General features: G+C 47.8%; 1 protein-coding gene across 1 annotated transcript in view; it reads right to left on the minus strand.

Moving 5' to 3' along the window:
• LOC144149965 (mitochondrial basic amino acids transporter-like) overlaps nucleotides 1-25985 on the minus strand; it is a 68974-nt gene that overhangs the window by 30611 nt on the left and 12378 nt on the right. Inside the window, exon 2 of the mRNA XM_077681719.1 lies at nucleotides 3592-3635. Coding sequence (XP_077537845.1) covers nucleotides 3592-3635 — 44 coding nt within the window. The remainder of the gene's footprint in view (nucleotides 1-3591; nucleotides 3636-25985) is intronic.

Raw genomic sequence — 25985 nt, forward strand, 5'->3', positions numbered from 1 at the left:
AATGTGTCGGCATTTCCAGTGTACGAATTCCAAGCGAAAAAATTCAGACAGGGGCTGAACGGAAGAAAGACAAGCGCTACTTCCACCATGGGAAGTAACGCTTGTTTTTGTCCCGTGCGTCCCCTGTCTGCATTTTTTGCGCTTGGAATTCGTACAATGCATTACCAACTAGCTCGAACCCACACGTTGCTAGGCCTTTCCAGTGCACAACAAACGGAGCAAGAACTTTATCGTGTGGCCATTACATGTCAGCTGCGTTTCCTAAGCCCGTACGCGATAGCGTACGGGCTTACGAAACCACTAGGTCGGATACAGAAATGCCGTTTGAAAGCATTATCACAAACGTGAAACTGAAACGTTTGACTCTAAAAGTACGCTTGCAACAGTGATAAGAGTTCCTAGGTGCTGCGTAGTGCCGGCTGAAATTCCTACATACAAGGTATTGTGGTTCTATCATGTGATGCTATATAGTTGACCTGCACGGAACGAACCGAAAAACTGTTACAAATTCCAGTTTGTCGGATGAGCCAAATTTTCGTCAAGTTACGAAGTTATGCGAAGCTGCTATGCGAAGTTATGCGAAGCTGCTCAAGGTACATGCGTTAGGAATTGTTTCGATCCCAATGAAAGCTTTTAATGTAATGGGTCACTTGGCGCCTGTGGCGGATGCGTGTTCCAAATTTACGTATTCAGTGTTGTGGGACCCCGTCCAGTGGAAGGCAAAAGAACAAATGGTAATTGTTTCTTTATGGATTAACATGAGTGAAAACAAACAGTTCTGAACTTTTCGCTTTGCTAATCCAAACATTCGTTCTCCTGTTCAGTCTTGCGTCGCGCGAAGCTACCGCATGTTGTGACCTCTGCTTAGACAACGCATCCCCCTAGATTGCGTATGTACAAAGGCTTCCTCAGCTTTGGTTTCTGAACTCCACCCGAGAAACAAACTTGTTCATCTGCTTGCCTTTCCCCATCATCGTCTGACCGCCGCACTCAGTTTACGCCCTGTGCCAAAATACATGTATGTATAAATATTTATCGGGCAAAAGATGGCCAGTGGCCAAAGAAATGAGGGCGGGGTTGCTGTGAGGAAGTATACGGGGCTCCTCTATATTTACTTTCGGTCTACGCCAGATTCTTTCGCAACCTCCCACATGAAGGGTAGTGTCTCCTTGGCGTATTCTTGCCGGAATCAAAGCGACTGTTACTCGCAGGTAAATACCATACTTGGACCATTTCTTGGACCACATATTATGCCCGGAGGCGCTTCCAATATAAAGTTTCCGCGCCTGCTCGGTATTTTTAAACGCGGTAAGCCCCGAGCTTCAAACAACCCATGTCATCAGGCAAGCTTTATTTATTGTATCTCGATCCTCATCGAAGCTTCTGACGTCTTGCCATTTATGTCTCACTGTCTACTCTCCTCCCAGGCCCCAGAAGAACAAGCGGAGTCCACACCATTGGTTACATTTCTGGACATTACACAGTATTATCGACTCGACAGACGACAATTCCCTCAACCTCACTCCAAGCTGTACAAATCAGAAGAAACGACTCTTCGTCGCATCCAAACGAATACCTTCGTCCATCCAATTCGCTCACACCACATGTTTCCCACTCAATTTCCCGCCCAATGCACTTTTTGCTCTAAGCCTGGCACACTTGTCCACATTTTATTAGAGTGTGCGCATAACCCTGACCTCCCACCCTTTCCTTCCCCCCTCCCCCTCCATGAGCTGTGGGAGAACCTGATTACCAGCGACCACCTGGACGTCCAGCAACTACTGGCATCTAGGGCGTCGGTTGCCCGGTCATCACTTTGATTCCCGGACTAGGGAAGCACTCATACTTTATAAGGCTCAATAAAGTTTCATACTACTACTACTCCGGCCTGCGCAACTTTATTTCCTCCCCCCTACAGTCATGTGAAATTTGTGACGATTTCAATATTTTCTTCGGGCTTATGTTGCAGCCTTCTTTTGCGGTACACTTTTCCTTTGACCGGGGATCGTCTGTTCATGTTATATAGTAATTGATGTAATGAGAATGAAACTGGAGGATCAGCTGCTTTCCGGATGAAGGTGCTGAGAAACTAACAACAGCTCTTAAATTTAAGCACAACAAAAGGAAAATCTCAGCGCGGTGTAGTACGCACATGTGCACCGCAATATGTTACGACCAGTTATGACTGTACGTCTTACAGTGGCCATCGATGTAAACAATTGTTGGGGTGCGTATAATTTTGGCATAAATTTAATCAATCATGTTTCAAGCTCTTGGAACTTCGGTATAATAGCAACATAATTTGCTATTGTCGTTGTTAGTAAATTGACTGCACTGCTGCACCCGCCGCGGTGGCTCAGTAGCTAGGCGTCGTGCTGCTGAGCCCAAGGACGTGAGTTCGATTCCCGGCCGCGGCGGCCGCTTTTTTGATGGAGGCGAAAAGCAAAAACGCCCGTGTGTTCGAGATTTCGGCGCACGTTAAAGATCCCCAAATGGTCAAAATTAATCTGGAGTTTTCCACTACGGCACGCCTCATCGCCTGAGTGCGTCAAACCCAATAATCAATGAAATCAATAAATCAAAATCGGCTGCACTACTGCAATAGAGTGCGTTGTGACCGCCTCTCAGAATGGGCTCCGAAATTCCACAAAAAAGCTACTCATCACCCTTTACTGCTGAAGAACATTCCTGACGAATATAAATATGATGGGGCGCCCCAAATGTCCGATCAAAAAAAAAAAAAAAAGAACTCTGACGACACTAGACGACACTACAGCTTTTCTTATCAACTGTGAATGCGAAGCATTTATGTTAATTGCCGAATGCACAGGCCGCTACTGTGGGCACCGCCATGCGCCAGGCAGAACCCGCTGGCTCGTCGGTGACTGACGCTCGTCTGGGTGAAGTGGCGAGTGCGAAGCTCCTCGCGGCGCGTGCTGAACTGGCGTGTCTTCACAACGGACGCATCGCAGTCAATGGGAACGGCCGCATTCCGTTCCCCTGTAGGTGCACGACCGACACTTCCGGAGTCGGTCGTGCAGAAGGTAAATATGGCGTGGTAATAGGCATCGCCCTGGACCTAAACAGTCCTAGAGGATACCAACCCGCATTTATTTACGAAAACAGTGCATAGAATTCATCTAAGAAAATCTGCTTAAATTATGGAAAAAAATTTTCGGAGCTGACGGGGTTCGAACCAAAGCCGCTGGCGTCGCAGCCCGTGATTTTACCTCGGTGCTACGTGGTAGAACGGTGGGCCCATTTTAGCTGGAGCAGAGAAGAATGGCGGCAGTTTTCAAAGCTAATCATCAGATGGCGCTTGGTTTTACAGGAAGGGCCATTCTTGTACCCACATGGGGACCGAATGTAGCATGGGGACTTCAGGGCGGGGCACACTCGTATTCGCCGCCACTGGGCGCTCTCTTTTTGTGCTTTTTGTGACGCACATGCTATCATATGCGTCGCAGGGAACGGTAGTTTAGGTGGTGCTACAGATGCCTCAGGGTAGGTAACGCCGACGCCGGCTCATTCATTGAATGCGTCACGTAACATTTGCGAATCACAATGGATACAGGGAAAACTTGAACTCACCTTTATGGTGTCGAAAGGATGTCCAACTATAACACCAGCACACCCTGCGACAGAAGGAACGAGAAATATGTTATCCAGAGCATAAACACATTTTAGTTATTTCGTACGTGCAAATAATTCCAGGAACGAGAAAGTTATTCCGAATTACCGACTTGTTCGGGCATTCCGGCAAAATCCGTATGAATGTTAGAAATTTCGACTAACAATAATCAAACACATATTTTTAAGTCCCTAATTTAGGCGACCGGTTCAAGTCAAATGACATTGCTATTGGCTTAACTTTACTATGGTCTCCAAAGTTCTCAAATAGGCTGTTCGATCCATTCATTTCCGAACGTGATACGTGCCACGGCAAGCGGGTAGACGTCGAACGGCAATGGATCCGAGGGAAACTCATTCTCACAGAGATCATGCGCACTGTACGTTTATAACTTACTGAAACAGAAAACACACCTTTCCCGTAGTAATCACAGCCTCGATTCTGCAGTTTTAACGTTTACCATCACAGATACTTTGTTGATTTGCCTTTAAGTTCCGTATTTCTACATTGACTTTTTCGGCTACCTTATAGAGCGTCCGTCGCATTGAGAAACAATGAAAGCAGTTGTTTTGTTCCAACTTTCCTTCTAGTTATATGTTTTCTTTGTTCCGAGCTGATAGATCTTGGTTACAAGAAGGGACTTGGGGGGTGGGCGGGAACTGGCAGTGGTAGTTGTGGCAGTTACATACAAATTGGAAGGAAGAAACGTGCTATGGGAAGACAGCGAGCGATTTCGAGCCTAACGGACAATTGTGCTAGTTGGCAGCTGTTCATATTGGTGTTCACAGCCATGTCGTCTTTTTTTCCCTAAGTCCCTGTGTTGTAAGCGTTGTCAACACCAATATGATTTCGAGCCTCCACGGCGAGAGAGAAGACAGCGGTTTTGATATCAGCCCGATATCGGAAGTCTTTCACATGATGTCCGGCCGAGAAGGAGAGTGTGTAAGTGGCGCTCCCATTCCACCCACAGCGCGTGACAAACAATACCTAGACCAGAAAGTGCGCACGTGTTACCCGCAAGGCCTTTCGTAAGGTCCCTCGGCTTTTAGTCATAGTGTTGTCTATAATCCCCCCTATGCCCAGTACTGGTGTCACGTCACAAAAAACCCGCTTCTGCAGTTTATCTGTTGAGGGAGGAAGCGTGAAGTGAAACTAGTTCAACACTTCCTTGACACAGCAGGAATTACACTGCTCTTCATACCTAACGGCGTGAACAGGGTTTATCCCCAGGATATTTTCTGGCCGACGTAAGCTTTTCCACATTATAGGGCCAGACGGGGAGTACGTAAATGGGGCACCCAATGATAATTTGTCTCTCAACACTAAGACTTGTGGGCATTTACCTGCGAATTGCGGAACGTGCAAGTGCCAGCCTCTCTTCGGGCAGATTAAAATCTCGGCAGAAGCGAACACGGGAACTGTTAGAATAATTTTACATCTAGGGCCCTATTCTCGACTTCAGAAATTCACAGTGTATTCGCCGTGTTTTTTGCGTAAGCAATCAGTGACGTCATGCACATATAGCTATGACGACATGCAGTGTAATTTGACGCTTCACTCATGAAGATCACAACCAAAATATCAAATATTGCTCATAAGAGATATAAAAACACTTGGCTTGTATTATAAAAGTTAAGACGGCAGCTGAGGCTGGCAAGACAAACAGATGTCTGCAGGTGAAAATTGGCGTCAGCACCACAAGGCGATCGAGTAACATTGATCCAAAAGTGAGCAAAAGGGGGATGTTGAGATAAAGAGCATCACACATTCTTTTTTACCGTATCTATGTATTTCTTTCAATCGCTTCTAGTAACATAGTTGAGCTTCAATGCAAGCTTTGTTGCGTTATCACATTCCCGACCGTCACCGCCGCCACGCTATCGTCTGCTGCTATGTTACAAGTTTATGGCGTGATCACAGAAAAACACGGCCGCGACCATCGCTTGTATGACACAAAGGCAGCGAAGCACTACTCCTGATAACCGCGGAGCGTACCGATGTCGTCGATTCGCTCATTCGTCAAGATGGACTTCAATCAGCGCAGTAATAATTACAACAGTCACTTTTATTTGTTATTTTTCTCTTCAGTTACATCATTCAGTTCGGACCAGTACTCTTCAACATCGTCATAGGAAAGTTAGCCAAAACTGTAGAACAAGAAACTTCAGTCCGTTTCGCAATCTATGCTGACGATATAACGATATGGACGGAAGGTAGAGACTACTCGTCAACATCCGACATTCTGGTTGAGCTGCGAGCGACGGTGAACAGCCTCGAAGCATGCATAGCAGAACTTGGCCTAGAACTCGCCCCAGAAAATTCGGAACTTATAATGGTATCAAGTGATACCAAAATGCACCCCATGAACCCTGCGCTGCTGTACATTGGAGACACAATTATCCAAATGAGACGTGGCTACGTACGCCTCCTCAATCTCCCACTTGGGAGTAATAATAGCGCTAAAATATGGTTAAAGCAGCTACGACAGAAATGGACACCCATGCTCACATTATTCGCGAGACTGTCTAACAAATATGGTGGCGCAAGTCAACAGGCATGCCTCTTCATGGCCCGGGCAGTTGGAATTGGCAGTCTCGCATATGGAGCTCCAGTATACAACCTCAACAAAACGAACGCCAAACACCTTCGGGCGTTCAATAGAGCCACACTGCGTACCATCACAGGCCTCCCAAAACATACAAAAACGGCAGCTCTTGAGCGAGCAGTTGCACTCCATCCTATAAACATAACCATGAAACCCGTGAACAGACAGACACCAAACGTGGGCTCACCCGACAAGGGCTCCTTCTCACAGCATGGGACGAGCAGAAGCCTATCCGGGCATCGACCTTCCCACCCCTTTATCACCCCAGACAATCTCAGAAAACATCCCCAGCAATCTCACCAAACCTAACCCCCGCTCTAGAACGGCAACAAGATCTAAACGTAGCCATCACTCGGAGAAGTCCAAACTTCCCAATAAGATCGACATCTATGCCGACGCCAGCGTGGCAACCTCGCATATTGGCGTAGCATGGACCTGTCCTGAAAACCTATCCCTTGGAGGCCAACTCTCCCCCAGACACGATGGTGCAACTGCGCTGGAAAGGGAAGTCCATGCCATCAATGGTGCCCCTAATCATATTTGCTACGAGCTCAATAACCGACCACCAGCCAAAATGCGGGTTCTAACGGACTCATTCGAAGCAATTGAAGAACTTCGCAAGCCACTCGCCGTGAACCCGCTCGGCAACTCTATACTCTTACAGAAGGAACTCCTCAAAAGCCACAACGTGTACATCAGAATACACTGGATTCCAGGCCACGAGGAGAACGGCCCACGGAACCAGTCCGCCCACGAGGCGGCACAGCACTGTTCGAACTTTACGCCTTGTTATGACCGGGCTGCGTACTCGGCGCACTCAAGCATGGACCTGGCGCACCCAACCACAGACCTCCGCACTAATTAGCGCGTTCGTCGGTATCGGCTCGTGCCACGTGTTATTAACCCGCATTGAATACAGCGGTTCATCAACCCTGCGTGAACCGTGCCCATTCACCTGTAAGTGACTTTAGCGGAAACGAGCAGACGTGTCCTCGCACGCGACTTCCTGATCCATCCCGGCCCGGGCGATTCTGATGAAACAGCAGAGACGTCTTCGAAAGAGCGGACCACAAAATCTGTAATCGGCGAGTATCGTTAGTCAAGCCCTCAGGCGCGCCTCGTACTGGGAAAAAAAGGTCTTCTCGTACCGGCGGCGCCATCGGCTCCTCTCCCTCGTGGTCGCGTGGGCAAGAAACCAGAGCGGCTTCTCGTGCTGGCGTGCGTGAGATTGTGGGTCTATGATTGGACCAGGCATTTGGGAGTTGAATTCTCTTGGAGGACTCTAGGGACTTTTGCTTGAACAAAAAGGCGGTGCTACAAGCCGCCGAGTGTCGCTCTTGGGGATGCTGTTTGAGTTGCTTCTGTTGCTGTTCGAGCACAGCGTCCAAACTTGTAATCATCATGTAAATACGTGTATAAAATTTTTCTTCTTCATCAGCAAGCATCGGTCCCTTGATCAACGTCTCCGGTCACCAGTCACGCTACCAATATGGATTCCCGAACCCCGGAATCGCAACAGTCTCCACTGGTTCCCCTTTCAGCCTCCTCACCGACTCCCCCAGCTCTCCCACTTCTCCGACTAAAGAAACGTAAAATACAATGTTATCAACAGCTTACACCCCCTGGGTATCTTGCCAACATTGTCTCCTGCAGCAGATCCAAAGGTAATCTTCATCAACAAGCTATGTGCAGATTCCGCCTACACTGCTCACATTACTCAGAAATGGACAAAATGCCCCAACACACACCAACGATTGCCTTTACTGCGACGCTGACGCCAAAGCAGATCTCTACTACCTAGCGTGGACGTGCCCACGCTTTGCCAAACATCGCCCAGAGAGCCTAAAAAACACTAATCCCCACACTCTACAACATGAAGCACATAGTGGATTAGACGCATCTTTACTACGCACAGTTGGCGTTTTTGCACTTAAGAGTCTGGCGCGAGTAGTCTAGCTGGGGCCAGCCCCGGTGAAGACTTTCAGGACCCCATAACAACAATCCCCTCTTTGAATACGGTCCTTGACTAGTAATTCCCTTCCTTCAATCCCTCTCCCCGCCGTACGGCACACGTCCTCCTTGCTCCAATAAAAGATTCAATCAATCAACTCTATTTCATGGCGACAGCAGCCGCCGGTTTCAAGCGGTTACGTACCATCACGTCACTTTTACGCAGGCTGAAGTTTCCAATGTGTGACGTAATCGTTCCGCCAGCTGTTGAAATTACGTCACGCCTTCTCAGCCAATCACCTAGAGCGCGTGACATACAAGCCGTATTGCTGTTGAATAGCAAAGGCAAGCGTACGTTTTATGCCTGCTGCATTTAGACTAGTTTTTCATTGCCGGCCAAGAACTATGCGCTTACAGTAAAGAGAAAGGAGGCAAACCTTAGAACTCGTGCCCATAAGCGTCATGAAACGTCAAAATGACGAAAGCCCTTACAACCGCTTTGTCAACCGGAAGCACGTGGCCAAATGAAAGCCAATCAGAAAAGACTTGCGGCAAATTCACAGTTCGCTGGGAATTTGGGCAGTTGAGAATAGGGCTTCAAGATAAAGGGCGATCAGTGCATTCTGGGCTCCTATGCGGCAGCGAGATTGTAACACAGCGATGACGTGTAACAATAGTGTTACACGTCATGACACTTGAAATAGAATAGGTTGAGAGAGAGTGCTTGCCCTGTCCTGCTTCGTGTGTGTGGCTGTGTTGATCGCGCTCTATAGTGTTTACAATATATGCGCCAACTTGTCCAAAAAGGTGCTTCATTATTTTTTTTGTTGCAGTCGTTTTTAATTTGTAGTCGCGTATGACAAGAAAGTGGGCCGTATCAACGTTTATAACAGCGATAGAGATAGAGGGTGAGAGATATAGAGAAAGAGACTTTATTTGCAATCAGACTGGACCTATTGGTATTATTCTAGTCAGAGGAACCATGCCCAGCTGGTCAACGAGGGCCGCCGACGCCAACCACACCCGACCGTTGGGATAAGGGGGCTAGGGTAGTGAGGAGACCGTTGGGCGGCGGGATAGGAGGGAATGATGTGCTTAAATTAAGAGTTGTGAGTTTGAACGCCACAAATGGTGTTACCAATGCTTTTGCCACAATAGAGAAATGAGGGGGCAGAAATATTCTAAAGGCAGTCGGCGCTCCCATTTTCCCCTCTCCACGCTTTCCGTGTCGCGTACGATCAACCTTCAAAGTGAAACCCAAAAACACTTCGCGTGCGTCATCATTAGCGGTTCCGTTGAATAGTTTCGCGGTCATGAGTGGCGGCTTGATTTGATAAGCCTTTTAGGAAAGGGCCGGCCAGAAGATCTTACGGATGAACAGGAACCTGGAATAGGCGTCTTCTCGGTAAACAGGTTCTTTATCAAGAGGACGTAATACACTGTAAACCATATTTCTCCACTCAAATTATTCAAACGTATGCTTGTAAAAAGTTCAGTAGCGACGTCAGTATATTTGAATAAATAAAGGAAGTGTAGCCTACATATCATCTCCAGGTTCGCGAATAATCGCGCACGCACACCTACTATTGTATGCTGTTCATATTAACACGTGGTGACACGTGAGGCCGGCACATGTCGACACAGGTGTGCCACAGCAGGATAACGGTGGAGCAATGAGGTCAGTCAGCACCAAATCTATTGCTACGCCTGCACACACAATGAGTAAACGTCACACCAGAAGGCATATTGCGTGTTTTGCTGGTCGCATTTTAACATAATGGCGCCTGTATGGCACGGTGAGCAACGGGAAAGTGCGCAATGTGCCTATTAGACTCATAGAGGCTATCCACCGTGCAGTTATTCTGTGCGCAGGCCTGTTAATCGAAATTATGTTTGTTTAGCGCGACGGAAGAGAAAGGCGTGGTCTGCGTAGAATGTTGCCCTCAAACGCCCGCAAATGGCATCTCAGCGACGTTCTGCGACACCCAACGACAGGGAGCGCCGAAGAGTGGGAGCAGCGCGTGGGGTTGTCGACGGAGCAAGCATATCACAATTATCTCTAACATGTCGCAATTGTCTTCTGCGGGAACGTATTGTTTAGAGGTGACATCGCTTCGACGGCGAATCGGCTGCTTTTCCACGCGGCTCATTTTTGCGACCCGCCGTGCCTATCTGTGTACTACCGCATGGCACCCACGGAGAAGTGTAGAGGAACACCGATCCACTCCCTGGAATTGCCGAGTAAGCAGTAAACAATTCATGCAGATTCGAGCGTCAACGCTGACGCACCAGCCGTGCCCGTAGCGACATATGGGGCCTACTATAACTCCTACTAACTACAATGCAATGCGGGGCGAGAAGAAGGAAGTTATAACGCCGCATGACTCGTAGTGAGGCGCGCCAGTGCGCCGTCATCTCTAAAGCCTCGGAGGTTAGAAAGATGGCGCCAATGCAGGCGTTGTAAAGGACGTAAGGGAGGGGTGTCATTTGCTCGGCCCTTAACAGCAGCTGCGCTCAAGTGATTGGCCGAACGCTGAACGACGCAATGACGCGCGCAGCGGTGGTTTTACGGCGACGCTGGCAAAAGGGTTTTGACCGTAATCTTCTGTCCGGAAAGACAGCATGCGGCTTGCAACAATGCCAACCTTGCAAAAAGAAGAGAGAGAGAGATCAAGTCCTCGCAGTCTTCAAGCCGATGGCATTACTAGTGACGTTGTTGCCGGGAGGGAGTTCTGGCAACGACGTGACTTTCGGTAATACCAGAGTCCTTCAATGCTTGAAATACCATTGCCAGTCTCCTCCCTGCCGTGCAGCTTAATAAAGCTAAACTACACGTGTAGCAAATGGATGCCGAGTCTTTTTGCGGTCCGGACGAACACTTAATGGGTGCGTTTTGGATAATTGCGAGACGAAAAAGTGCAAGAACTTCAGGCCAGCGCCGCTAGAGACAATTAAATTTTTGTGGCGAGGCAGCCTTGTTAGCCTTTTTTCAGGGCGAAATGATCAGACGCATGTCGTAACTGTGCTGCGGTTATATTGATATCAGTTATCGCAACGCTACTTGAGCCTCAACGTTGTGATACGCTCTCTTTGGACCATTCAGAATCCAGGCTTAATACACCGTAACAAAGCAATTACAAACGGTTCTGAATTAGGGGATTCCAGGCACCCTTTTTTACGCCCTTATCGCATAAAAAAGGTGTAGCAGAAGTGGAACAAGGGTGTTCGGAAGTCATGGCGTTCTTTTCCGCAAGTTATAGCTTTACACCGTTTTTGTGGGTAAAAGGGGTGTTGACCGACTGCAACACCCTCGGTTTTCCGTGGGGTGTTGAAAGGCTGTGAAATATGTGTGCAGTTGAAAAACAAACTGCGGAGTCGGGGGTCGACCTAGCTTCTTCCGTTGTTGCTAGGTTTTGTTACGTTTTGCGATGTTTTTGGTAAGCTAGGCTAAGTGCTGGGGGTGAGGCAAAATTCAGCCGGATTTTCTGAGGCTGTTCCGGTCGGTCGTTCACACTGACAGCGGATCCCAGGGGAAAACAAGCTAGGTCGATCCCAAGCTACGCTGTTTCACCATCCTTGCACCTACAGTGAACTAGAATGTCTTGATCCAGTGGCGCGAACGGGAGCGCTCTGCCGCGTTCGGCTGAAGCAAAGCGCGTCTACCGCCGCCAGGGGCGCCACTGCGCCTTCTCCGAAAACGGTACCGCGGTTGAACGGGCCGTTGCTTGGGGCGCTCGCCAGCTATTGCCGCTGCCGTTTTTTAGTGTGGTACAGTAATTAACCTTTATGGAAGAAAGATGCTCACTTTTGTTGTCCCTGTACCTTTCTAGGAACGTTTTGTTGCTTATCAGACCCGTTTGAGCCATCGGGCAACGGCTACAAACAAAGTAGCGCTGTGTCGCCTGCTAGCGGCGCAGACGACACGAGGGGATGTGCGATGCGTTGGCGGCGCTCGGTCGGGCAGACTCTCCGTCTGTTTATGGTCGAGGCCGGCCTTTCATTTTCTGCGTGTTTTACGTTTCCGTGATGTTCCCCTACAGAAGCAAGGGGTATCTAATCGTCAGAAAAATAGTTATTGCGAGTGCTGTCGAATAGAGGTTGGACAGGCGCCGGGTAGCCGCGATGTCTTGGTAGCACCCAGGTGCTCCCAAGGCGTCTTTGTTTGCCGCTCCAATGGACAATGAACTGCGCAAAAAGTGGGAACAAAATTGGGGAAGACTGGACAAACTTTTGACCATATCTTTAGCCGTCGGTGAGCGCCACTTTGGGCCCGAGTGCATATATATTGCGGGATTAAATCCACGTAATAAACGGCTGTGAAGTGCGACTTGCACGCGGGAAGCTGTCACTGGCTCCAGGTGCTGTACCTACCATTCTGCCTACTGTGCGTCGAATTCTGTACGGAGCATGCAGGCGGAAGCCGCAAAGAAAAAGGCGGGCAAAAAAAAAAAAAAAGAGTTCCAGTTTCGGCAGTCAGCAAGAAGCGACAAAGCTGAAGAGCCGAAAAAGATGAGGTGCGCCAGCCACACCGAGGCTTCTCTCTCTCCGCAGGGCTCATCAAATGAAGGCGCAAGTTCTGTGGAATGGGATGCTTTCACAATTAGCCATCTTCAAGAAGTCAAGCTTCCTTAGTTCAAAGCTCTGGTGCCGGCTAATTTTTGCCGGCGATCAAAACGTTCTTTTCGCTACCACATCGATACGAAGAGAAGAAAAGCTAGAAGTTTTTCACGAGAAATCCGTGCTCTTCTATCCACATGACGACAAAGTGTCGGCGCAAACATTTTTTCGTAGTGTGTTATGCGGAAGCGGTGAAATAGATTCCCCAGCTGTTGCAAACAGTGTGCTGCAAGAAGCTGACAGCAGTTCCGCCTGCAAAGGGGCCATGACGGCTACGGCGTTTAGTGATGTATTGCACGTGCTAACGCCGCATTCAGCCCTAAGTGCCTGGGGAAAGCTTCCTCTAAAGGTAATTTGTTCATTGCAAACTTTGCTGCTGAAAAAATCAGCCGGGTGCTACTGGACGCGTGAATAGAGGCAAATTCACGAGTAGGTTCATGCCGGGACTTTATTACAGTAAATACAAAAAAAAAAAATAAATCTATTCGTAAAGAATTAAACATACCAGTTGTCCGCCGGCAGCACATCGAACGCGTACGCTCGTATCGATCATCTGCGCAGGTAGCAGACGACACGATTTATAGCCGTTTCCCTACCGCTCAAACGGGCAGATTTGCAACAAAACGTTCCTAGCAAAGTACGGGGATGCCAGACGCAAGTAGCTTTTTTTTTGTAAAGGTTAATTACTACCCAACATCGGAACAACGACAGCCACAACAACTGCAGATCGCCTGAAGTACAGCGACTGCCGCGGCGGCGCCTTTCGAAGAGAGCGCAGCAGCGCCACCTGGTGTTTTCTACACAGAAGAGCACACCCCTTCCTCGCCGTTCGCGCCACTAATCATTCTAGTTCACTATACTTGCGCCACTCATGCAAGCTGCGCCATTTTTTTTTGCGTTTTAGTATGCCAAAAAGTAGTACGTTTAATTAAAATGGTATAGTAAGCTGGGGTGCGCATACGCACATGCCCCTTGAGTTCACACTCGAGCAGGCGTGAAAACCGGCTTATAATATCCTGTCTGCCGTAGTACACCCTCTACAGGCGGCGCAGTTTTTACTGCGAAGCAGTTATATGTCTACCCCCACCCCCTTCCAGTTTTCATTCCGGTGAAGCCGCATTACTTGGCGGTGCGCCGGCGTTCCTTTTCGCCACCGCCGAACCCTCTTTCACAGCCGTAATTTGCCGGTGTCTATCACGTTTAAGCACGCGTAGATAAGCGTTCGCCGGTTTATGCGTGCACATGCGCAGAGTGGGGGCGGGAAGGGGGGCGTGCACGCGAAGCTATAAACCTTTCCATCCGTTAATCTTTACGAAGATCAGGACATGCTCTGGGCTGTGATGTGCATGCGCAGTTACACCTCCCTGTCGACTGCGCCAATTATAGGGCCGCTAGCAGAGTCCACTGATAAAATGGCAGCTCCTAGGACGACGAAATTGAAAAGGTCTATAGATTTCATGCGCTCACTGGTGACATGTCCGTTGTGCTGGCAGGAGGCGTACACGTGGACATCAAAGAGCCGAATGCAACCTGTCTGGTGTCTTCACTGGTCGCGCGGATTGGGTTGCGTGTTGCGTGTAAGTTGCCTATGACCCGGGAGGAAAGTAGACATCCCCTTGTTTGTTCGCTAGAGTAATTATCGAGACTTTTCAAGTTTCATTTGGCTGAATAGCCAAGAAGTATGCTCAACTTCATATTACAAACAAACGTTCTGTGTTTCGTGCACTCCCTCGACTGCGTGCATCCTCGTAGGTCATCAATCTTCACAGAATGGAAGGGCACTAATTTTTTAACAGCTAAGTCATTTGTGTATGGGGTCCGCAATGAAAAAATTAGCAGTAGCTTAGCTCGGCTATGCCAGGATATACGTAGCGTGAGCTATGATTCAGCTGGTTATTCTTAGGTTTCCTGGTTGTGCAGGATTAGCTGATTACAATGCTTACTGCTGCTAAAACGATTTCAAATCCAATCCAACCCAATCCAGTCCAGTCGCGGCAGCGGCGGTATGCGGCGGCTCAGGCACGCCAGCTGTGCGCCGTTTCGCTGTCTTTCTTCATGGGTATTCGCCGCGAGCTCGACATGTAGGTGGCGACAGCGTCGCGCTGCTAGTGTGGATGCTCCGCTGAGCGGCCCGTAAGAATGCACACTGTGGGCGCGCTTCGTGCCTTTTTTCCCCCGTATGTGCGCACGAAAGGTGCAAACAAGGGTGGTATAATGTAGTTCGGTTCCTCAACGTTCAATGTATAGCATGGAAGCGGCAGTCAGTTTTCATTACTACGCCAAAAAAAGCGACGACTCATCGGGAATCTCAGAATGGCCGTAATTGTGACAATGAACTTGTACGCTGTGGCTCGTAGCAAGCTCGATATTTCCAGACTATGGATTTGAGCCTTCAATAACAGCATAAAGAAACAAATCAGGAAGCCGCGTTCTCTGAAATTCAGTTTACAACGGCAATCTCAATCGCTTTCACTGGTAGCATGACGCATTCTTGCATTTGTGGGATGCCCTGAAACGGTAACACTACTTAACTACCTCGAAATTCTTTCTAAGAGCTTACGATATTTTTTGTGTGTTCAAAAGGCAACATAAAATACTGAATTTTGATAAGCGCAGAGATATAAATGTAACCGCTCTAACGGGTCTTTTAAATGAAATTTTAACGACTCTGAAGGAAGGTTTGATGAATAACGGTTTCGGATCACTTATTTACGGCTTTCGTCGCAAGTGAACTTGCGAATTGAATTGTCAACGCACGCAGTACAATCAACATCTCATGTTTAGCTAGGTTTTCGCAAAGTGACAAGCAGGTTTACAGTGTGCAAACCAAGCTTCTGGGACCTCACAGTGAGCACAAATTTTCTGTTACGGCTGCTCTGTTGACCATTTGCGTTCCTTTTAAAATCTAACAGGTGCCTGCAACAGCGAGATGTGTTTGCATTCTTGCGTATAAGGTTGCTTACGAACCCTAAAGATGGCAATAAATGAAGTTGCGCTGTTGCAGATGTAGTAAAACATTTCCTTTTTTATTTCTCGTTGCGAATCAGCGCAACGGGTTCCCGGTAACTACTTTGTTTTGTAAACTGAATATCGCTTTTGCCATGGCATTTAATTCTTGATTATTGGTTAAAAAATGAAATTCTGTGCATTTAGTTTTTTTTTCGCGAAAGGGGGCGGGGGGGCTCCTGCCAACGTTGCAAGAGCAGCGAGAAGAGAACGCATGTAACGCGAAAAGCCAAACTATAGTTATCAGTATTACTTACAATCGAAACTACACATAGGCGTCATGTTCTGTAGCGGTGAAAAAGCAGTACGTATTTTCAAAACTGATTAACCCCCTTTGGTCCGGGATTGTCCAGGAATTGTGGCTCGCATTTCAAAATTGTATTGAAAGCAAGCATTGTGGATGGCCCGAGTGCTAGCGGAGGAGCAGCAGGCCATTCCGGCAACAGTGTTCTCCACCATCATGAAGGAAGCGAAAACAGCGAAAAGGCAGCAAACACAGAGCAACTAACGTCCGCCGCGGCGTAATAATGGCATGCGCTTCTCGTAAAGTTGTTTTTACAAGAACTAGGTGGGAAAATAACCTTTCTGTTCTTCGCTTGTTTGAAAAGCAGCATATTCTGGACTTTTATTCGACGAGGTCGTCGATTGACAGACCCTACGAGATCTGACAATTTCAGCGCGGGGTACCGTCGTCTGGGATGATTAACAGCAGCAAACGAACACAGTATTTGTTACTAACAACGAATAGCCTTACCGCTGCCTGCGTGTTTAATCGTCCAGTTCTAATTGGGTTCTTCGACGCGCTTTTGCCCCGTCGTAGTGGCGGCTGGCCGCCATGAATGGACTATGAGGGGTCCGTTCTTTGCTGAACGCTCACGTTGCGACTGCTCAAGCCTTCTAAACCACTCGCGGAACGGACGAAAGCATACACTGCTCTTGTCTCCACGAAATGTTCCGAACAAACTTTCCTTGCTTTACAGACAGTAAAATATTGTCCCTCATCTCTCTCGATAGCTGCGATCTTTTTTTTTTCGTCTGTATGTCATTTGTGAACTCGTGATAGGACACATGCAAATAAGTTATGCGAGTTATAAATACTTGATGTATCTTCCACCTGTATCTCACAAGTACTAGTGTACACTCCGTGCATAGCGCCCGGAGGTTTGTACTTGCATCAATATTTACTAGGAAAGCAGGATTCTAATTGAGTTCGAGTACGGCGTGGTCGCTGTACGGTATGCGCCGTCAACACCACGAGGGATCGGAATTCGCATAATGTAAACACAAGAAATAAAGTCCTAGACCGGATTCCCGATCTAGTACCGTTGAAGTGTCAAAACAAGGAGAGAGAAACATGCCTGCAGGCTCCAATTTTTGGCTGCACCAACACAACTCTCCTGCCTGGATGTTTGCGCTAAAACTACGGCAGTCATGATCCGCTCGTGAAAATTTACCACATAACAGTTTTCAAAAAAAAAAAGAGGAAGACGAGCGCGTTTGCGGTTCACAGATGCTGAAACATCGATCAGCGCGGGCAGAGCGAAGCGCGAATGCAGGCTCGAATTTGCTTGCACCAAAACAACTCGGCCATGTCTAAATGTTTGGCGCTAATAACGGCGGAAGTCGGGGCCGGAACGTGAAACGCAGCTCTCAAGGCAGTATAAAAAAGACGCATTGCCCTGAGGATTGCCAAATTAAAACAGGAGACGCAAAAGGTGCGCGTCGTACCTACCTTTCGCCCAGCATCACTGCATGGAAACATACTGCTTGAAAAGAGGTACGCAGCAGTGCGTGAACATCGTCCTTATAAGGCTAAAAGAGCACTTGTGAGCGTATACGAAATAACCCAAAATATCTCTTTATGAGGCTGAAAAATGGTGAAGCGATGGGCCAAAACATGTAACTGCAACGGCGTTCCTGCGCGACGCTTCCTTTCTCATGGCGTCGTCGCGTTAACCACCAGTGTTGCCACCGCTGAATATCCAGTGTGGCCCGCCTTTTTGCAAAGGGTCTATGACATACTAACACTACCGAAACACTCCGCAGCTGACAACGCACCCTTCTTGCCGCTGGAACACTTTATCGCAACGACAGCTAAAAAAGCGTATGCTTTCTTATGCAAGACAACTGATCATTCACAAATGCAATCGCTCCCCCCTTTTCTGATATCGAACGATTCCAACAACTCTCTAGTAAGCCTGTCTCTGTGCCTGTACAGGATATCAGTCTCGCGAAATAACGGATAACAACTGTACTCACACGTGCGACAATGCTCGGATAGACGTGCGCATTCCTGTTTCTTCTACCCTGTTACGATGCCCCATTAGTCGCACGAGTGAGTACGGTTGTTGTCCGTTATTTCGCGAGTCTGATATCCTGCACAGGCACAAAGACAGGCGTGTCTCCACAAGGTATCTTCTGAAGCGGGGCATCCCGTAAATCCGGCACATCGCCCAGAAATTTCTGGAGGCATCACACAGTCGTGGTAGCGGTTCATCATCAATCAAAACATTACAGTTGCAGAAGGGTTGGCGTAGGGGTAATATCATTCAGTGGTTTGTACCACTCGCCTTGCGCGTTTTATCAGAGAATAAAATGGGCTCAAGTGATCTTGTAGCTGCTGGTATGAACTCACAGATAAAGCCTAGAAGGAAATAAAAAAGGACAACTCGTATGAATTAACTTGGGCATAATCTATGCCTTGCTATTCTAACACTGCTGCGAACTAATTCCCGCTTAATCTATGCCATGCTATTGTAACACTTCTGCGAAGTAATTCCTGCCTAATCTGTGCCTTGCTATTGCAACACTGCTGCAAACTAATTCCTGCGGAGCACCAAAAACTTCGAAAAATCACGAGTCATTCCACACTGCGCGAAGGTAGATGACCCGCGAAGCTATTCACGCCACGTGACAGCGGTGACCCAGAATTCTGAACAAAGGTGCGAACTCATTTCTTGTGCTCGAGCTGATAATGACGAGCATAAGACAACTCGGCGTAGTGGTAGCAGCCAATAGTAATACAGTCAATCCCTAATATATCGAACTCCAAAGGGATCGTAAAATACAGTAATCTCCGTTATAATGAAGTCAGCGGGACAGTGAAAAATTTTGTTATCAGCGGTATTTCGATATAAGCGACCACTCGAGAAAAGCTAAAGCATTTGAGCTTAAATTGCACGACAGCTGCTAGGCATCAAAGGAACAACATATTCACTGAAGCAAAACATTATTCAGGTGCAAACAAGGCAGTGAACTTTGACTATTTCAAGTGGTTGCCGGACGCGGGCAACCTGTGCTCCAATTTGGCCAAACATTGCATGACGCTGTGGTCGCCGCACCTAAAATTGGCAGTGGAAGTGGCCACCTTTATTAGGGAAGGGGGGGGGGGGTGGCGTGCGGCCTTCACGGAACGATACGACAGTTTCGCGCTGGAAGGCGCCGCGAAAGCCGTGGCTCGAGTCTGAGGTTGTGTTTGTTCAGCTAAAAAAAGCGATTAACGGCTCATTGTGGGTACACAGCGCAATCATGAAAAGTGACCGGTTTTTCACTAGGGGCTTTGCATGATCACTGGGCAATTTTTTCCCGAGGTGTGCAGCCGTGAAGTTTGCAACACAAGAGTTTTTTGGCGCCCGGTTGTCGACGACACTGCTAATTCTACGGTTTCAGTGTGGCGATCTTCGCGCACCGTCGCATCCACGCCATTGACCAATGTCTAGGGACAAACTTCAATATCCCTACCACGCACTTAGACCGTTTGTATAAAAACAGAGGGAGAAACGAGCTTGAATGGCTCGAGAAGATTGCCGGGGAAACACCAGCTTGTGTTGATCCGCCATGTTCACAGCATGACCCACTTTGCTCTAAGCGGGTCAAGCTCTCCGTGAGCTTCGAGTAATGCGGTCTAAAATACATGCGTGTGGGTTGGTACCATAAGAAATTTGGAATAATTGGTGGCGTAAACATTAAAATTTCGAAACATTCGAAATCTCGAAAGTTTGAAACAGTAGAATTTCGAAACATTGCTGGTAAAAACTAACTAGCCCCATTTCAAGGTCTCGTTAAATATCTAAAAAAGAAATAATATTTCCAGTATAGCGATTTCGCTATAACAAGGGATTACTGTAGTTCGATATATCGATAATTTGATATATAAAACATTTTTCTTGCGTCAGATATCAAGAATATGTTTTCACTGTTGGATATATGCAATAATTCGATCTATATCTGGGTTTGATATATCCGGGATCAACTGTATAACTTTTTGTTGGGAAAGTTTCTATAAAACAACAGTTCAAGCAGCTTTTTGTGGCTGTCCTTCTCGAGTAAATGCCATGTTTTGGAGAGGAGGATCCATCAAGGTTTACAACTTTATTGCAATCGATTTAACTTGTGGTGAGAAGTAAATTAAAATCGAAGCAATAATAGAATCGTCTGAGCTTTCAATTGTCCATTAATTATTTGCGCCAAGGTTCTGATAAAATGGAAGTTAAACCAATTTTCTGCTGAGAAAATTTGCAATAAAATTGGCTTTGCGCAAGGGAAAAAATGCACCTAACTCTAGCCACAGAAAGCGTACCTTTAAACGTAAGTAATAACATACTAACAGGATGAGAGATGTGTAGACACAGCTTCAACAAAACAACGAATGAACGTCGCAAGCTGCACGGTCATCTGCACGGGTTGCAAGCATTTGAGGAGGTTCCGGTTTGCGGCTGCCGTTTCTTGTGAAACGGGCGACATGCCATCCATGATAAGATTGCTGCATGCATCGGGGAGATAAACGATTACTCACACGGCTGCAGGGGCGCCGTCAAAGTGGAAAGAGGAACAAACCGGTTTTTCTGAGCAGTCTGCCTCCCAAAAAAAAAAACGCTCTGTCAATTTTTATCACTAGCTGCAGAGATAATATACGGGTACGGAAGCATATGATCCAAAGCAAATAGAAACCTGCTGCAGTTGAATGCGCGACAGATTCAGAACGATTGACGGGCATGGTTTGATCCCGTGGGCTTGGTTCTCATTTTCCAGTTTTTAACAGCAGAGCAGTTTAAGCTTTTATGTTAGGCCGTGGAGCGTTACCAGAAAACTATCATCATCAGCTAAGTGGAGAGGGTGAAAGTGATGCCCCAAGATGTGTGAGGGAAAGTGGTGAGAAGGCGACGAGCCCGAGAGCAGGTGTTGAGAGTGCGCGTGTCAAGAAAAAAAGAAAATGGGGTTAGGGAAGTGGCGGGAACCAAACCCGGGACCTTCACGCCATGAAACCGGCAACCTAACCACTGTCCCTCGGCAAAGGCCCGATGGATATGGGGTTAGGAGCGGCGGGGAAGAATAACATCTACAGCCAATCGAAAAAAAAAGGTTGTCTTGACACGCAGTGCGCAACACCTACAAGGAAATCTATTAATGCTCTTCCATTCTGTGAAGATTAATGACCAGCGAAGCTGCACGCAGTTTACGGAGTGCACGAAACGCAGCGAGTTTGTTTGTAATATGCGATTGAGCATACTTTCTCGCCATTTAGCAAAATGAAACTTGGGATGACTCGACCATTGTTCTAGTGAACAACAAAGGTAATGTCAGTTTTCCTACCGCGTCGTAGGCATCTTGCCGTCTGTGTTACACGCAACCAAATCCGCGCGACCAGGGGGGACACGAAACAGGTCGCATTTGCCTGTTTGACATCCACGGGTAGGCCTCGTGCCAGCGCAACGGACATGTCACCAGTGAGTGCATGAAACCTATGGCTTCGCGTGCACGTTCCCACGTTTTCCCCTTCTCTCCGCGCACGTGCACGCATGAACCGGCAACCGCTTATATCTGAGTGTGCTTAATTAAACGTGAAAGGAACTTGGGAAAAAGGGGTCAGCGGTGGCGAAAAGGAACGCGAAGCGGGGCCGAGTAAAGCTGATTCACCTGAATAAAAACTGGGGGGTCTGGACATACATGGAAGAAAGCAATTTTTGGAAGTATTAGAGCCAAATGGGTAATTTTGAAGCGGAAATAAATAAATGAACCTAACAAGAAATTTAGGCGCCCATAGCGTGCAAAAACCAATTCATCCGTCCTTCCCAAGCAGCTTCATCACGAGACAGAAAGGCTAATGCAGACATGGGTTTTGGAGGTTGCAGATAAACGAAAGAACGAAAAAAGCAGTATCCAAACACCCCACATTAGGCAGAAGAGAAAACAATATAAGACCGCCGTCGCATGAAAGAAAAAGAGACGAACCACGCAAAAAAAAAAAAACACTTTCAGCGGTCGGAATCTAACCTGAGTTCCTCGCCTAATAAGAGAGAGAGAGAGAGAGAGAGAGAGAGAGAGAGAGAGAGAGAGAGAGAGAGAGAGAGAGAGACTTTATTTTATAACACTCCGGGTTTCTGCGTTCTGGTGACCGACAGCTGCAGCTTGCCGGTGACCTCGGCCACTTGTTCCGTTACATTCTTCTGAACCTGCAGATCCGAGCTGTCCAGCGGCTTCTCCCAGTGCTCGCCAGTGGTTTTTGAGAGAAATGGTTCTTTGTGGCTATTTTTATATAAGATGACTGATGGTGTCTAATGCACCACATTACGTTCGCACTTGAAGTGGGGCGCACAGACGCCGCGTTCGCTCTACAGACGCCGAGTTTGCTAAGCCGGCTGTCGCGGTTTGTAGCGCGTGCTAACGCGGTCAACTTTCGGAAAGATGTGAAAGCCTGCGGACGGAACGATGTGGGCCTTCCAGTCATGGAGAACTTTCAGCGGCAAGTTCGGACATCGATGTGAGGGGACTCTGCAGTGTCTTCGGCGAAGTGGGAGGGGCCGATAGCTTTGCTGATTCTCCACACCCTTGCACCACTTTTGCAAGCAGCGACCTTTTGTTTTGTAATTGTGTGCTTGTTGTTCTTAAACCTTTGTTACCGTGAGATATCGTATCCACGTATTGAGGAATATCACATGAAGAACAAAAGGAAATCATGAAGAACAAAAATATTTGCTGCATAGGAAACGTTGAGAAATTCCTAACTGGCAATAATTTTGTACTGTGGTAAGCGACGTTTGCATAGCAGCTGAATTTAAAATTAACGGCTTGTTTGCCAGAAGTTCTTATGGCGTGCGGTCTCGGTCAAATGTGCATAGGTCACTACGCTCGGAACTAACTAGCATGGCGAAGCCGTCCCGTACCCAGTTCATCAGCTTAAAGGAGCAAGGAAGACAAAATTGAAGCTTGGGTCACTAAAAATACCACTTTTTTTCCCTATGACAATGATAACAGTTTTATCACAAACTTGGAAAAACCATTCTGGATATTAAAGGAAACACAAAAAGTAGTGGAGACTCTCCTGTCTCTTCCGGCGATTTCTTCATGGCGCCATGGAATCTTGTGCAATTGCCCGTCACCGACCAAAGCTACCGCCAGGAAACATGATTGGGTGTTTGATCGTATCACCTCCGTTCGATCACTTCCGTTCAATATTTAACGGTGTCTTTTGAATGCTAACGTGCAGTAAACACGCTGAAAACTATGTTATTAGTGCTGGCCCTTAATGTGTCACTCCTGCCCATATTGCGTCACTCTAGCTCAAGCATTTCGGATGCTGTAAATGCAAATGGGCTAGCATACTCTGCAAGCCCCGCTACATCACGACGTGAGGGGAAAGTGCTTTAGGCCGCCAATAATTTGTACTCAAACAGGACAGCTTCAGGGGGTAATGGACACTAAAAGGAGCGCGAAACGAAAGGCGAATGCTCCTTGTGCGTATGCAGATACTGTTTGAATTTTGTGCCAAAGCGAGCTACGGCACCTCGAGCTTCGCAGTGCATCGGTGCTCAGCCACCCGCATGCCCGATGTGACAGCTTAGCTATATTCATGTACAGTCGTGGAAAAATAAAGTGCGAACACGAAAACATGAACCATAACACGCAAAATTGAAGAATATTGTTCGTGGGAGTCCAATAATGGGGCGCTATTGGTATATTTGGAAGGCCACATTTCCCGACTTTGTTTTTGTAACTAAGCCACGCGTAATTTTGTCTTGCACAGAAATAAATCGCGCTATTTGTGTGTTTGGGTCCGTATTTTTGTGTTCGCGTTTAATTTGTCAATGACTGTACGCGCTCTCCCATATGAAGTGCAGTCCATTTGTCCTACGCGGCGCTCAGCCGCTCACATTTTCCGTAAGGAGAGGAACCCTTGGTTGGCTTCCGCGTGTAGTAGCGGCAGCCATCCACTAACAGGGTACTCGTACGGGGTCCACCAAAACACTGGACTTATAATCATTTCTGCGGATTTCTTTTACAGTGCCTTTCATTTTCCAGGAAATTTCTATTTGTTGTATGCTATACTACCGCCATCATGAATGCCTTTGGCACATCGAGGTTGTTGCCAGTTCGGTCAAAGGGAAAGTTGAAAGGATTTTCGGGGGTAAAAGGAATGGTGAACCGTAGCAAATACGGGAGTACTTCTGGTAAACCAAGGATTTTCGTCTTACAAAATGAGCGAACAGTTCGAACTTGACACGTCTGCCGCGATGCTGAGAGAGCGAGGAGCTCAGGACAAAACCGAGAATATAATAACTTTCATTCAAATGGGAGAGGCCGCAAGGACGTAGTTCAGGACGGGAAGAGGTAAGGGAAAAAATTAAAGCTGTTCCACTTAACGCGAAAGCTGTCGAAAGTGCAGAGCAGTGACTCGCCAGAGAGGCAGTGGCGCTGTTATCCGCTCATTGGTACCACCGCTCACGCTTTCCCCTCTCTGTCTCACTCCTCTATTGATTAATTGAACAGAGGCTGGTCCAACGCAATTCAAATTTCCCGCCTTCGAAGTGCTAGATCGCCCTCTGTCTGGAACAGCACGAGCGGGTGAACTGTTCTTTTTTTTGCTTCCTTTCATCTCGCACGTGCCGGAGCCTTTCTGCTCAGTTCTGAACGCGTGTCTTCCGCAGCAACTTTTTTTGCTTACTATCGTAAAAGCCAACCAACGAGCGTTCGTAACTATGTGAATGCGGGGGCTGCCCCTTAGTTACACAGAATTTGCCTCAAATGTATCTGCAGTTTGCTTTGCGCTAAATAATGGGGCTATATGTGGCAAGTGCCAGCGTTTCAGAAGTTCCGAACGCTTATGACTATACAAACCGCTTGTTTTTGGAAGCTTCTGTGTTACGCCGTTACGTATACGCGGTGGGGCTTTGTTTATGTCGCTAATTCGCGTGCTTGCGGCGGTGTCTAGACGTCGTGACAGCGAACGAGCTACGACGTCAAGGCGGGCCCCTATAGTGCTCTGCACTTTAAAATAATCAAAATGAGCCAAGGTAAGACTTCCGCCTGGACCACAAAGCCGTGTTCAGCTCTGCCTGCCGTGTTTCTTCGGAAGGCTCATCACTCAGGAAGTGCGATTCATTCCCTTCTCCTTCTAACCTTAGTTTTATCCGTACGATATCCGGCCTCTAAAAGTGCGGAAGGAGGCCAAACGAGACTTTTCGTCGTACCGTGGTCGTCAGCGTGACTGTCAACATGTAAGGCATACTTACAACGTATGGTGAAAGACGAAGCCCTCTAAACGGCAGAAGACATTACGCTACGTGGACTCATGACTAGCGATTCCTATAAGCATTTCTTAAAGAGCAGAATTGTTTAAGCTTGAGTTTGTTACGTTGGACTTCGCAAAAAACAGCAAGAACAAAAACTACTTCAGCGCGAGGTGCGGTCCACCTTCGGCCGGCCACGTAGGCACAGCCAAGCCTCGCCTACCTATGACGTCATCTCGCGCACCGGCACCGCTCGACCTTCGAAAACACTCTGCCCAGCGTTCGTGGCGTGATCTCTCGCGTGCTCTCCTTCTCGCCAGTTCACGTGCGTTTGCGCCTGAAGTAGGGAGCACAGAACAGCTCGCGCTATAGTTCGCAATGCCTGTTGCCGCCGGTTCTGGCGCGCGCTAACGCAGTCCACTTTGGGAGATGTGTGAAAGCCTGCGGAGAGAGAGAATAAACGTTTATTTAAATCAACAGGGGGGGATTGTACTGAAGCTTGAAGGAGGCGTCCTCAGTCCAGGATGCCTTGAGCGCGGGCAGCATCGACAGCCCTTTGAGCCAGCCGAAGCTGGTCGTCCAGGCTGGTGCTCGCCAAGGCGCTCTCCCAAAGCTCGACAGTGGAAAGTTGCAGGTTGGGAGGAATCAGTGGAGATTGGTCACATCCTCC

The sequence above is a fragment of the Haemaphysalis longicornis genome, unplaced genomic scaffold (genome assembly GCF_048455015.1).
Source record: "Haemaphysalis longicornis isolate Haplotype H1 unplaced genomic scaffold, Haemaphysalis longicornis Haplotype H1 scaffold_8, whole genome shotgun sequence".
Lineage (NCBI taxonomy): Eukaryota > Metazoa > Arthropoda > Arachnida > Ixodida > Ixodidae > Haemaphysalis > Haemaphysalis longicornis.